This window comes from Apiotrichum porosum, assembly GCF_003942205.1.
Source record: "Apiotrichum porosum strain DSM 27194 chromosome Unknown scaffold_1, whole genome shotgun sequence".
NCBI lineage: Eukaryota > Fungi > Basidiomycota > Tremellomycetes > Trichosporonales > Trichosporonaceae > Apiotrichum > Apiotrichum porosum.
The window spans coordinates 1,787,835-1,800,135 of NW_021167108.1; the positions used below are offsets into that span (position 1 = coordinate 1,787,835).

The window sequence follows — 12,301 nt, forward strand, 5'->3', positions numbered from 1 at the left end:
CCGGCATTGTTGTGCACTACGGCGGCAAACAGGTAGTAGTGCATTTCAAGGCATAATGTGCTAGAACAATCAGTACGAAGAGCGCACGGAGAGAGACGACGCAGGAGTCTTAGTTATATGGATTATATGGATACACGATACACAATGTCCAGCTTTTTTGTGCCTGCGAAGCGCGTCGTTGGGGTTCGTCAAAGACGTTACGGCGTGTGTCTGCATCGCCGTCGCGCGGGTGCGGGGTCGTAGTGCAATGACTGGGATGTCACAGTCCAGGGCTACTAGTTTGGACAGTTGAAGAGCGATTGACATGGGATGGACGGGAGTTTCACTGCCCGTGACGCCGGCGATGTGACGGGGGAGACTAGGGGTGAGAGCGAGCTTGAAGTTTCGTCCTCGGAGGGCGAAGGTTCGACTTCGTCAGACGGCACGGAGTGGACAGTTGGCAACGATGAAGTACGGCGTGGCGTGGGAGGTGCAAGCTCCACCTCAGTGCCGGCTTCTGCCTCGACACTCCGGTCGACGTTGGTTGTCTCGGCACCGGCAGGCGTGTACAGCGGCAGAGGGTCGCACTCACGCATGTCGCCATTTTCATGGAACATAGAGACGTACGGGGGAGGTGCCGCGAGAGGGCGATGTGGGAACGTGGTGGGCTCGGTTGCGAAGCGAATGGGAGTCTGCAGAACAAGTGTCTCCATGTCGCCGCCAGGACGCGACAGAACGATGCGAGTCTTGAGACAGTGGCGGACGCGAAGGAAGGGCCCGTCCGAGTCCGGGTTGGGGCGGCTGGCGCTCTGTTCGGCGCAAGGGAGAGGAAGGACGATGCTGAGTCGGCGCCAACGGTAGCTGATACCGAGACCGCCCTCAAAGGCAAAGCTACGTTGCTCGCCGTTCTCAGTAAGGAGACATGCCCTGGTTGTGGTCGTGCGGCAGGCGGTGTCTACTTCGCCAAATACAGACTCGAAAGGTGGTACGGCGGCAGGCCCCATCAAGCGGTATTCACCCGTTTCGCGGTTGGGTTGTTCGCTGGGAAGCGGAAATGCAGCAACAAACGAGCTGAATGGTGCAGAGCTGGGAAGTCAGCAGTTGCCAAGCGGGGTCTCAACTCACCTAAACTTCTGAACTTCCTCAATCTCCATTCCAAGTTCCACAAGAGATGCCACATAGTCGTCCTTCCTCCGGGGAGTGTCGTTCTCGGGCCGGTCGTCGCGCATTCGGAAGCGGACCTGGAGGCGGAGACTGTCGCCTCCACCATACATGTCCGCCCATTCGGGAACAGTAACGACACACTCTAGCTGGCTGGTGAGATTCGATTGCGGCTTGAGAGTGAAGTTGCGCTCCCGAGGTACGGAGTCGGTCCGGAGAGCCGAAGGCATTCGGTGGCGTCGGACAACGAACGGAGTGTATGGCGATCGCATGCGGTGCATAACGTTGAGCGACGGGGTGAAGCGCGACTGGCGACCGCGAGACGACCAGGCAGTCTTGTCACTCCACCCAATCTCGGCAGCAGCAATGATACCGTAGGTCGTGGATGCGTAATTGGCCTTCAGCGACGGTGGCAACCACCCCGGGATCCGAAGATCAAAAGGAAGTGACACGCTGACTGTCGATCCGTCGGATGCCGGGTCGCAAGGAGGGAGAAGGATCGGCTGGTCACTTGGAATCAATGGCAGTGCAGCGGCGTGAAGCCGAAGCGGTGTGTATCGGTCTGGAGGATCAGCGGTGGAGACAACGGTGGTCGGACGAGAAGCCGAGAAGCCTCGTGGGTGGCAATTCGGCGCGCACGGCCGGACACTCACTGCTCTCGTCCCAGTACTCGGCCTTGCCCTCGAACACGATAGTGAGGTCGTGGAGAATACGGTATCGTCCTTCATAACAGAGTGGAAGAATGGGAAGCGTCAAGACGACAGTTCCCGGGAGCGAGTAGCTCGAGCTGGAATCGGTCAATCGAGGGACTGTAAATCGGCCATGTCCGGTCCGCTGCCACTTACCCAGTAGTTGGTCCTCCAACGAGGTCAACGACACTCGAGTCGAGGTGCACTTCAACATGTGCACTCAATGCCTTTTGGGGACCAAAGAAGGGCATCGCGAGGGCTGAGAGCTGAAATCGTTTTGAGCGGGGAAGCGTAGTATCGACAACCTCCGGGGACGGACGTGGTCGACTCGTTTGAGACGAGGACGAACCTGAGGCTATCTGAGGTTGACTGTGTGGCCGGGGACGTGGTCGATGTGCAAGGCGGTCCGCGATTCCTCCACGAGATTTGGGACGAGGAAGAGGAAGAGTTGGTGTACTCGAACCAGACGCCTGCCGTTGTCTTGTACTGCTCGCATCTGGGAAGCGCTGGGCGGCGTCTGACATTGAGAACTGGGCAAGGCCTATCGGAGATGACACCGAAAAGGACACGGGCAGAGTGGAAGGGCGGCGGGTGGGGATGGGGTTGGGGCGAAAGGGCGCACAAGGTGATCCGGAAGATGACAGGAAGATGCAACTACCCAAAGGTCAAAAGGAGGATTATGTACGGTGGCGGCAGTCGGGCTATTGTTGGTCTCGTGGTGCTGCCAATTCTGTTGCAGCTCGCCACAGGACGAAACGTCGCTGCGTTGATGATCGATGAGCGTGTGTGTAACGTGTAAGAGGGTGAATGCTGATGATGACAATGGGGCTGCCCTAGCAGTGGCCATGTACATATGTATTGTGTTGTGTTGTGAAGCGTCACTCCACTTGACCTGCTCGTTCTTCCCCCGCCCCAGCCCCCTGTGGTCCTGCACAGACCGTCCGCCCTGCATCATTACTCTGGCCATTCCTCCAGCAAGGGCTTAGATCCCTCATCATGCTTCCCCCGTTGCCCATCTTGGCACGCTTCCTCGACGCCTCCGTGCGTAATGCGTGTGTCTGCGGCGTGCGACGGTGGGCAACGGGCAGACTGAACAGGGCCATTCGCTCAGCGGCGCAAGGGTTTGGCTCTCAGAGGCTGACGGCTGACGCCTCGGCGTTCAACGCCGCCGTGCACGCAGCAATGTGCGGCGTGTTGATTGATTGCATAGAACCAGCCCTGGCGCTTAGAGTACGTCAACTGGCCAACTGCAAGGTTGTAATCCAGGTCATCCAGGTCATCCAGGTGATGTGTGCAACGCCAACGGCGCTTCACGTTGGCATTGTCCGAGCGCGCGAAGCTCCAGAGGCGTCAGCTTCGTCATACGCACACACTTGGTACACACTTTCGAGAGCTTCCGAGCGGCCCGAGCTGACGTTTGCGGGCTGCTCTCGATACCTCTGTGTGCAGCAACCCCCGAACGAGGGGTTGACTGGGAAGGACCCGACCCGTCGGCGAGTGCCCGAAACATATCAAGCGATCAAGCGACCTCACACCCCCTGTCGTCGCGCGTCGTGTGGCGACAGTTCACTGATCTCTGATGGGGGATGGCGCTCAGTGTACTGTACTGACTTTTGTCTTCAGCGCTTAGCGTCTATCGACCGATCCGGGGGATGCAAAGTGGTGAGGGGCCAAGCTGGGGAGATTGGGAGGGGGGGGGGGGGGGGGGGGGGAACGATCGCAATCGCACAACTGAATTGACTGCGAGCCGAGCACAAAGCGTGAGGACCCAACCTGCCTGCCTCTCACTTTGCAAGTCCCAGTTCCTCGCTTGGTTCTTGTGTATCTACAACGTCCTTCAACACACGAAACGAATCCGCACGCGAAACGAACACTGCTCGAGGTCGTCGAGGCCAGAAGAACCCAGTCTAGGCAGGCACGGCTAAAAGTAGAACAGTGGCCACCACAATTCAGTTCAGATATCAGAGAAATCAAACGCGCTTCCACGCCTGGCAATCAGCAATCGGTGTCTAGATTGGCATTGGCATTCATTGGTGTCTGGGTGGCACTACGTCGTCCGGGTTAGTTGGGCTATTAGCAAGCTTCGTGTGTGCTGTTCAATTATGTGAACCTGGATCACGCCCACATAACTGAACCTGTCGGGCACTGTGTTTCTGGACGCCTGACGAGCTACGTTATACGTTAGCTACGTTGCCGTTGCCGTGTCCGCCGTTTTGCACTTCGGCACCTCAATGTTCAAATGACGCCAACCTAATGCGAAAATATGACTAGAATGTCTTTCGCCTTTTAACGGTACAAAATTTACAATTTCCCAATAGGTATCACAGACATATCTGTTAGCTCCGACGGGTGTGGGTTCAACGCGTCCGCGTTAATCGTTGGACGCACGCTGCTCACACAGAGATCCATCCCAGAGGCTAGAGGCGAGAGGTGCAGTCCGCCTCATATACACCAAGGACGTGTGGGTGGTGTGGGTCACGGTTATTTGGATCCGTTGTATTACGTAACCTGTTTTCCCCCATGATCGTCATAGTCCGGTCACTTGAACACAAACAATTCCACGAAGGGAAACAACTTCATTCAACTACTCAACCCGACAATGTCCTCAACGAGGGGAACCCGCCAGGGGACACATCGTCGGGAAGACATTCAAGCGACCCCCACCCGCCGGTCTACTCGTGTCTCGAGCTCTGCGCAGTCCGGACCCTCTGGCACTTCGGACAGCCACCATCAACCACCAGCCGGACGCGCGACACGATCAGCCGTCTCGGTGCTCCCTCCCCACGTCGAACAGCGATACAGCTCTCCGTTAGTCGTCCCACCATTCTCTCCTCGACGTCCGCGTGTACGTGCCTCCCTTGCGCATGGTACCTCAAGAGAGAAGCCGCTCGCGTGGCGTGCTCAAATACTCGGTGGTATAGCGAACGACTGTCTCGACGCCACCCTCGCTGCGGCCACTGGGGATGCAGAAGCAGACGGTGCCGAGAGATTATGTGCTTCACTTTTGAGTAAGGCGCCGGATCTTGATACGTGATACGCGAAAAACGCTGACAGGCGCGCAGGCACTGCCGAAGCATACATTTTTCCTCCTGACGCTGAGCCGTTCACTTCCTCGGCGGATGTGATCGACAGTCTCGACCCAAGGCTTCGCGCACAAATGAAAGGCGACACTCTGCAAGATGCATTAGGGCGCTTCAGCATTGCCATGTTTGCATGGGTCATCTTCCGTCCCGACCAAGCTGGCGCGTTGTGGAAAAGCGACAAGGGAAAGGAGAAACCAACGGACGGCCCGTTGTCCGACGTTCGTCAGAGGAACGCGGTGCTGTTTCGCGCCTGGATCGTATTCAGGTCCCTCCTCCCGGAGGACCTCCTCGGCGATGAAGAAGGTCTTCAGCTCTGGCTCGAGTTTGGCACACAGGTGAGTCCTTTTGTTACATTTTGCCTGACACGCCCCAGATCTTCCTTGCATACCAGTGTCCCTCAATTGTTCCCTCATCTGACCCCGACGAGTCATTGTCTGCACCAAAGCCGTTTCTTCAGCTCTTCGGCCACGCAGATCTGACCGACATGAAGCCGGGTACTAGAAAGCGGTGGCAGCATCTGCTAAAGCGCCGTGACCAAGAGGTATGTACATCCGGCGGGCAGTAGGCGTCAGCCCTGCGAGGCCTCTCGCGTTTTTACGCTGACCAACCACAAAAGCTGCGGAAGGACGGCCCCAGTCGCTCTCGTGAACAGCACTTGTTCAGCGAGTTCCAGCAAACGATGTTGCAATTTGTCCACAAAGTGGTTGTAAGTGGACAATTAGAAGATCGCTGCTGATGATGACAGCGTCTCTACCTCGACAGCGACAGCGAAGGTTCCCAAGCGGGTTCCGTACAGTCCCTGGACAATGATGTGGACATGGTCGAGGAGGCTGAGCCTACGCACAGCTACTCTCGCGTGGGAGCGTCCTCTCCAGGCAACGCCAACGACCTGCCGCCAAACGCTTCTCGCGAGCCGAGCCCCAATGCCGGCCAGGGCAACACTGAAATCGACTTTGCCATGTTCGAGGCGACGGATATGGAAATTGACCTTGACATGTTCAAGGCAGTGACCATCGAGATGCAGGCCGCATTCATTCCTGGGCCTACACATCGCGCGCGCCTGTCTGAACCAGCACCATCCACCCGTCCGCGTGCCAATCCACATCCGTCTACTCCACGAAAGCGACAATCACGCCAGACAGACGGCGGCGGGGTGGTTGACGAGGCGTCTCAACCTTTCAAGCTCGGTTCACGTCCAACACCAAGCAGCTTCAACCACACTGCCCCCCACGCCGAACAGGTTAATGGGGATGGCCAGAGTCACCGGCGATCGACAAGTGCTACGCCACGGCCTGGACAAGGCTCCCCGCTGCTGGAAGAGGACGACGAAGACGTTCTCCCGACCGAATCTGTTCTGAACCCAGAGAGTGATCTCTCTGCGGACGACGAGGACGAGGAAGACCAAGATGAAGATATCCTGCCCCCAGAGTCTCAACTCCATCCTTTCAGCGATGTGGAGGAGGAAATGGACGATGACGAAGATGATGACGATGACGACGATGGGTTGCCTGGGCCCTCGCAACTCAACCCCGAAACGATGGAAGACGCGTCCGAGGAGGACGAAGACGACACCCTGCTAGCTGCAGCTCGTGACGAATCTTCGTCAGACGATGAACACTCGAGTGACGGCGGTGACGAAGATGAAGACGATGGGGACGATGTTCTCCCCTCCCTGGGACAGCTCGAACCTCAGAGTGACGAACATGATAGCGAAGATGTGGACGGCACCCCTCGCGCAACTCGGACCCAACAAGAAGTTCCGAATAACGGCGATTTGCCACCGTTCGAGTCACAGTCTCACAGCTTCGACCACGGCCACGATGAGGCCGAAATTGAAAACTCAAGTGGCCATGTCGACGAAGAGGATGACGACTTGCTGCCCTCTGAAACGCAGCTCAACGGTGTTGAGCAGGAGGACGATGATGAGGACATCCAGGACGAGGAACATGACCACCAGGCCCCAACCACCGCGGCTGCGAATGGCTTGGCTTCCCCTGTCCCAGCTCCCTCTCGTCCAACCAGCCATCGCGCCCTCGTCAACCGTAGTACAAGACGTGAAGAAGAGATTCGGTTCGCGACTCCGGACCCCGAGGATATTCTCGACGTTGAGAGGCAACCACATTCTACGCCTCGCAGGTCTCGGGGCATCACCAATCGAACACCTCCGGGACCACGACGCGTGTCAGCTCATAAAGCTACTCAGAAGAAGCGAACACCGACAAACCAGACACGTCATGGGGTTCGGACCGAGTCGCCAGATGTCCTGTTGCCGTATGTCACGCAGCAGGACATGGACGACCAATACCAGCCGAACGAGTTGAGTGAGGATGACAGCGCCAACAATCACGAGCACGAGCAGGACGCTTCCGTCCGCGATCCCACACCTGACCCAGACGACCGCCTCATGGTCGACTTTGACCGTCAACCACTGGTTGAAGACCCGTGCTTCGTTATTCCTCCAGATTTCATTGCTCCGCGGTCAGTGCTCCATGGTCGTACTCGGGACAACAAGTCGGACTACGGCCGCCTGAGCGGCAAGCGGAAGTGGACCCAGTTTGAAGGCGACCTGCTGTACCGCTCTGTGCAAAAGGTTCCACTCAGCCAGGCCAACCCATGCCGCGCCGTCGCGTACGTCCACGGTGAATTTGGCTGGGAGACCAGGCGTCTCAGGCACTTCAATGTCCAGCACATGAAAGACAAGATGCGGGTTATCGTCGCCACTCGCGTGAATGCCCAAGTGCCTGTGGTGGGCCGTGCCAGAGCCTACCTCCCTCCCAACCACCCCGACCGCAGAAAGTTTAATCTGGAGATGAGAAGGTGGCAGCTTGATCAGGACGAGGAGAGGGAGCGCCTTCGCCAGGAGGAGGAGTTGCGGCTTGCCGAGGAGAGCCAGAATGATGAAGCCAGCTCGAACGAGGGCGACGACGAGCCTGAGTCCGACTACCCTGACAAGGATCGTGGTAGCGGCGGTAACCCTCGCCCTGCCGGTCACGATAACAGCGCTACCGATAGCGACTCGGCAGACCAACAAACCCTTCGTCGCCTGGATGGCAGCAGTGATTCTGAAAGCGATCGACCTGCCAGTCCGCCGCAACCTTTGACCTCACGACAACAAGCGCGCCGGCCGATGACCTCGGCGCGTCGCCGCGGCCGCCAGCATGAGGGCCAGGGCCCGGCGTCCCAGCGTCGCGTAAGTTGGCGTGTGCCACCGGAATACCTGGAGGACGAGGATGAGGGCAGCAACGTAAGCACACAGTTGCGGGCTGAGCTGACGTCAGACTGCCATTGACATTGGAATCGCGACGGCGGACGACTTTCCGACTGCCGTAAGTAGAACGCCGACCACTGATTGCTTACGCTGCAGTTCACTCTCTCTCAGCATCGTTCCGCAGTCGCACTTCCCGTTGTCCCTCTGCCAGCGCAATCGCGTGGACCAAACCGCCCTCAAAGGCAGGTTGACGAGCCGGTGAACTCCGCGTCTCCTCCGCCTGGACGGCGCCTCAGGAAGGACGACCGCCCTGCCTCCAATGCCTCGGCTGGTCCATCTCGCCCCACTGGTGTGACACAGCTTCCTCCTCGCACAACCCGCGCAGCCTCTCGCCAGGCGCGTGCCCCTCCGTCACAGCAGGTGGATGTCATCCTGCCGCAGCGTGCGACCAGAAGCAAGGGCAAGGCGGCCTCAATTCCTGCCGAAGATCCTCCCGTGCGCGTTTCCGGAACGCAACGGAAGCGCAAGGCCAACGAGCAGCATGTCGAAGATCTTCCAGCTGCCACGCCGTCCAAGCGCCGGACACGTACCCAGGTCACGGAGAAGGAACCCACTCCGCCTGCTTCTGGCCGGACTGCTCGAGCGGCAAAAGTCAAGGCCATGACGGCCCTTACCGCTCCCATCGACGAGACACAAACACAGACGCAAACATTGGAGCGGCACATTCCGAAGGGGTACGATCCTCGTGATGAGGAAGACTTTGTCCCATCACTCCACCCCCACGCCGCCGGACCCCGAACTCGGTCGCAACGTCGCCCCGTCGGCGACTCTGACGAGGATGCACAGCAGGAAGACGAAGAGGAGGAGGCAGAGCAGGAGGCTGAGGATCATGAGGATGAGGATGAGGACGAGGATGAGGACGAGGATGAGGACGAGGACGAGGGCGTGGATGACGAGGCGGTGGAGAGCAGACAAGCAGCAGTTGCAGAGGAGGAAGAGGATGAACAGGCCGGAGCGGAAGGAGGAGAAGAGGACTACCAAGGTGACGCCGAGCTCGACGCGGCCGAGTCGCCGCCAGCCCCGTCCAAGACCAACAACAGGAGTACGCGCAAGAGTAACCGCGCCGTCACCACCCAAGCAAATGACACCTCCACCGCCGATCGCGAGCGTATCCGCCGCCGCGTAATGGGCGAGAATATGTAGAGATAGGTTTACATGTAGTCTAGCCATGTCAATAGTATGCAGTTTTATTGCACTTTTCTTGATTCAACTAGATGTTGGTTGTCATTTTGGTATCTTTGTCACATAAGAAGGGCCGTAGCATGTCAAATAAAGTCTAGAACAACCCCAGGAGATCATCCTGGGCGCCGCCAGCTGTTGCCGCAGGGGCAGCCGTGGGGGTAGCCGGAGAGGGGGAGAGAGTGGTGGGCGGGGAGACCGAGTTGGCGAGGCCCTCCAAACCGGCACCGGGGGCGAGTGGTGCGGCGGGGGTGGCCATGCTGGCCGTCGAGAAGAGGTCCATGAGCTCGTCTAGCGGGTTGGTCGACTTGGCGGCCGACGCGATCGCCTGTGAGCTGATCACGCTGCTGCCGGTGCTGAGCGAGCCGAGACCTGCCAGACCGTCGCTGGCGCCCGACTCGGGCTCGTCGGCGTCAAAGTCGAGCAGGTTCTCGGCCTGCTGGCCCGCAACCACAGTCTGGAGCGCACGCTCGCGCGCAGTGTCCTCCTCGGGCCTGTGGGGGTGAATGTCAGCAACCGCTCTCTTGAGAGGAAAATGGAAAGGGAAAAAGGGAGAATCGACTTACTCGACCGTGCGCTTCATCTCCTCGGCGCCAAGGCGGCCCTTGCCGATAAAGGTCGCGGCTGGCTTGTGGTAGACACTTGCCAGCGACGAGATCTCGCTGATGAGCTCCTCGAGGATTGCGGGCGGCACAGTGCGCTGCGGCAAGTTGATGGGTGGACGGACAGCCAGGACGACCGACTTGGCAGCGGCGGGGTCGGACGAGAGCAGTCGCCAGTAAATGTATGCGCGATCCCGGACGTCGGCATTGTCGCAGTCCTTGGTGGCGGCCTGCAGCACGCGCTGGACGATACCCTGCGACTGGTCTGGCTTTTTAAGGAACAGCTTGACGATAGCGGTCAAGGTTTGCAGCTGGACGGCGTAGCTCTCCTCCTTGAACGTGTCCAGGAAGGTGCCGAGCAGCTCGTCGGCGTTCTCAATCTTCTCCGCATACTCGCCAATAATCCAGATGAGACTGACACGTGCCTCGGGCTCGTCCAGCTCGTCGAGGTTGGCGCACAGCGTGGGGATGATGCCCTCGTAGCTGTGAGGGTACTTTCTAAAGACGTCCTGGCGTCGGTTAGCGTCATGGCATACATACGCCACGGCAGCAGCATACTCACCTTGATGACGATAACGGCCTCCTGCACAACATAGCTCACACGCGTCTCGATCAAGTCCATCAGGACGCTGACGCAACGCTCCGCCGCCGACTCAATCTTAATAGCCGCCTGGCCGATCGCACGGACCGACTTGCGCACAAAGTCGACGTCGACCTCGGAGGCATACTCCTTGAGCTCGCCCAGGAGAATGTCCACGTTGCGCTCAGTGGCAAGACGGACCATAATGTCGAGCTTTTCGACCTTGACATACGGAGGGTCGTTGTACTTGCAGAAGAAGACGCGCATCTCGTTGGCAAGGATCTCTGGACGCTTCTGGAGCAGGAGGTTGATGTTGCGAAGCGCAACCCACTGAACCTCTGGTGCCTGCGAGATGAGGGTGACTGAAAGTTAGCACCTGGGCTTCGTGTCTTGGGTTAGCTTACCAAGAGGAGGAGCCATTTTGCGAGTGAGAGACTTGAGCAAGTCCTCGCGCTGCACGTTCTTGATGTGGATCATGATGACCTTGACGGCACCGAGCACCACAGCGGCGTTGGCGTGCTGGAACTGGGGCATGACACGCTCGCAAATGTGCTCGGCCTCTTCGACATCGGTTGTGCGGTAGCGCGCCAGCGTTGACAAGATGGCGATACGGCCCCACTCGGAACACTCGTTGAGGGCAACCAGAAGCTTGGCCAGGGTGGCGTGGTCAATAATGAAGAGCTGGTTGTTCAGGCGAGCTGAATTTGGCGACGAACCCTCGGGCGACGACTCGGGAGGCGCCATGTTGAGAGAAGCCTCGTGAATGTCGGCCAGGGCGGTGACGGCGTTGGCGACGACCATGGGGTTGCCGTCGCCAATGAGGTCACGGAGCGTCTCCACAAAGCCGTATTCGATACACATGTCGGGCTTGAGGTCGAACACCTTGGCAACACACAGAGCAGCAGTCTTGCGGACGTAGGGGTTCTCGTCCTTCAAGCAACGCGAGAGCGGCGACGCGAGGTAGTTGAGAATCTTGTCGGCGCGGAGAACCGACATTGTGCGGATGGCCAATGCTCGAATGAGCGGGTTCGGGTCGGCTGCGTCCTGTACCTGTTAGCAAAGGGACCATGCAGTTGTTGCTTACCTTGACAAAGGTGTTGACGGCGAGGATGACAAGCTCAGGCTGCGTCTTGGCATAGTTCATGAGGTAAAGATAGACTAGCTTCTTCTGCTCGAGGTCGTCTGTTTGCTAAACAACAGTCAGCCAGTTCAACATGACACCACCACCCTCTCAACGCGTTGAGGGTGCTCACCATGTTCTTGACGACATCCGGGAAGAGGCCACTGCAGTCCTTTCCAATGGTATGGTTTGCAATAACACGCTTGATCGCGTCCGCGCGCTTGTCACGGTACTCGCTGTTGAGCTGCTGGCGCAGCTCCCAGTTCTCGCCTGCAAGAGTGAGTAAAAGAGCAGTGGCAACGGAGAGGCGGGTAACGCACCCTTTCGGGGAGGAGCGGCCATGACGAATAGTCGTTGATATGGAGAAGGGGGGAGAGTGTGGCGAGTGGGGAGGGATGTCAGCGATGATACATTGGTGGTCCTCGTCGGCGTGGATGGGCACGCGCTGACGTTACAAGCGCGTATTTGATTCCGCTCCTTTACACCTCCACTCTACGAGTTCGATCATCTGCGCGATCACCGCCTTTACGGGCACCCTTTGCAACAATCATCCACGAGCCTTGCGGCATGAGACATGCATGTGTAAAAAAATCGTCTAACAGTGTCGTATATATGTGGATAGTCGTGACAAATAACCCTT

At 58.3% G+C, this 12,301-nt stretch overlaps 3 protein-coding genes across 3 annotated transcripts; 1 reads left to right on the plus strand and 2 right to left on the minus strand.

Moving 5' to 3' along the window:
• Nucleotides 1-275: 275 nt before the first annotated feature.
• EHS24_000637 (uncharacterized protein) lies at nucleotides 276-2,353 on the minus strand (the record flags this gene model as incomplete). Its single annotated transcript, XM_028616461.1, has 4 exons — nucleotides 276-1,065; nucleotides 1,105-1,702; nucleotides 1,794-1,927; nucleotides 1,986-2,353. The coding sequence occupies 4 exons, from the start codon at nucleotides 2,351-2,353 to the stop codon at nucleotides 276-278; spliced, it is 1,890 nt and encodes a 629-aa protein (XP_028480318.1).
• A 2,681-nt stretch (nucleotides 2,354-5,034) lies between these two features.
• On the plus strand, nucleotides 5,035-9,323 carry EHS24_000638 (uncharacterized protein; the record flags this gene model as incomplete). The annotated part of the gene is made up of 6 exons (XM_028616462.1): nucleotides 5,035-5,247; nucleotides 5,286-5,453; nucleotides 5,529-5,618; nucleotides 5,658-8,102; nucleotides 8,191-8,238; nucleotides 8,277-9,323. The coding sequence occupies 6 exons, from the start codon at nucleotides 5,035-5,037 to the stop codon at nucleotides 9,321-9,323; spliced, it is 4,011 nt and encodes a 1,336-aa protein (XP_028480319.1).
• Nucleotides 9,324-9,456: 133 nt separating this feature from the next.
• Nucleotides 9,457-12,003, minus strand: APL2 (beta-adaptin; the record flags this gene model as incomplete). Its single annotated transcript, XM_028616463.1, has 7 exons — nucleotides 9,457-9,853; nucleotides 9,926-10,470; nucleotides 10,524-10,903; nucleotides 10,946-11,585; nucleotides 11,626-11,730; nucleotides 11,795-11,931; nucleotides 11,982-12,003. 7 exons carry the CDS (start codon nucleotides 12,001-12,003, stop codon nucleotides 9,457-9,459), a joined length of 2,226 nt encoding a protein of 741 aa, XP_028480320.1.
• Nucleotides 12,004-12,301: the final 298 nt, after the last annotated feature.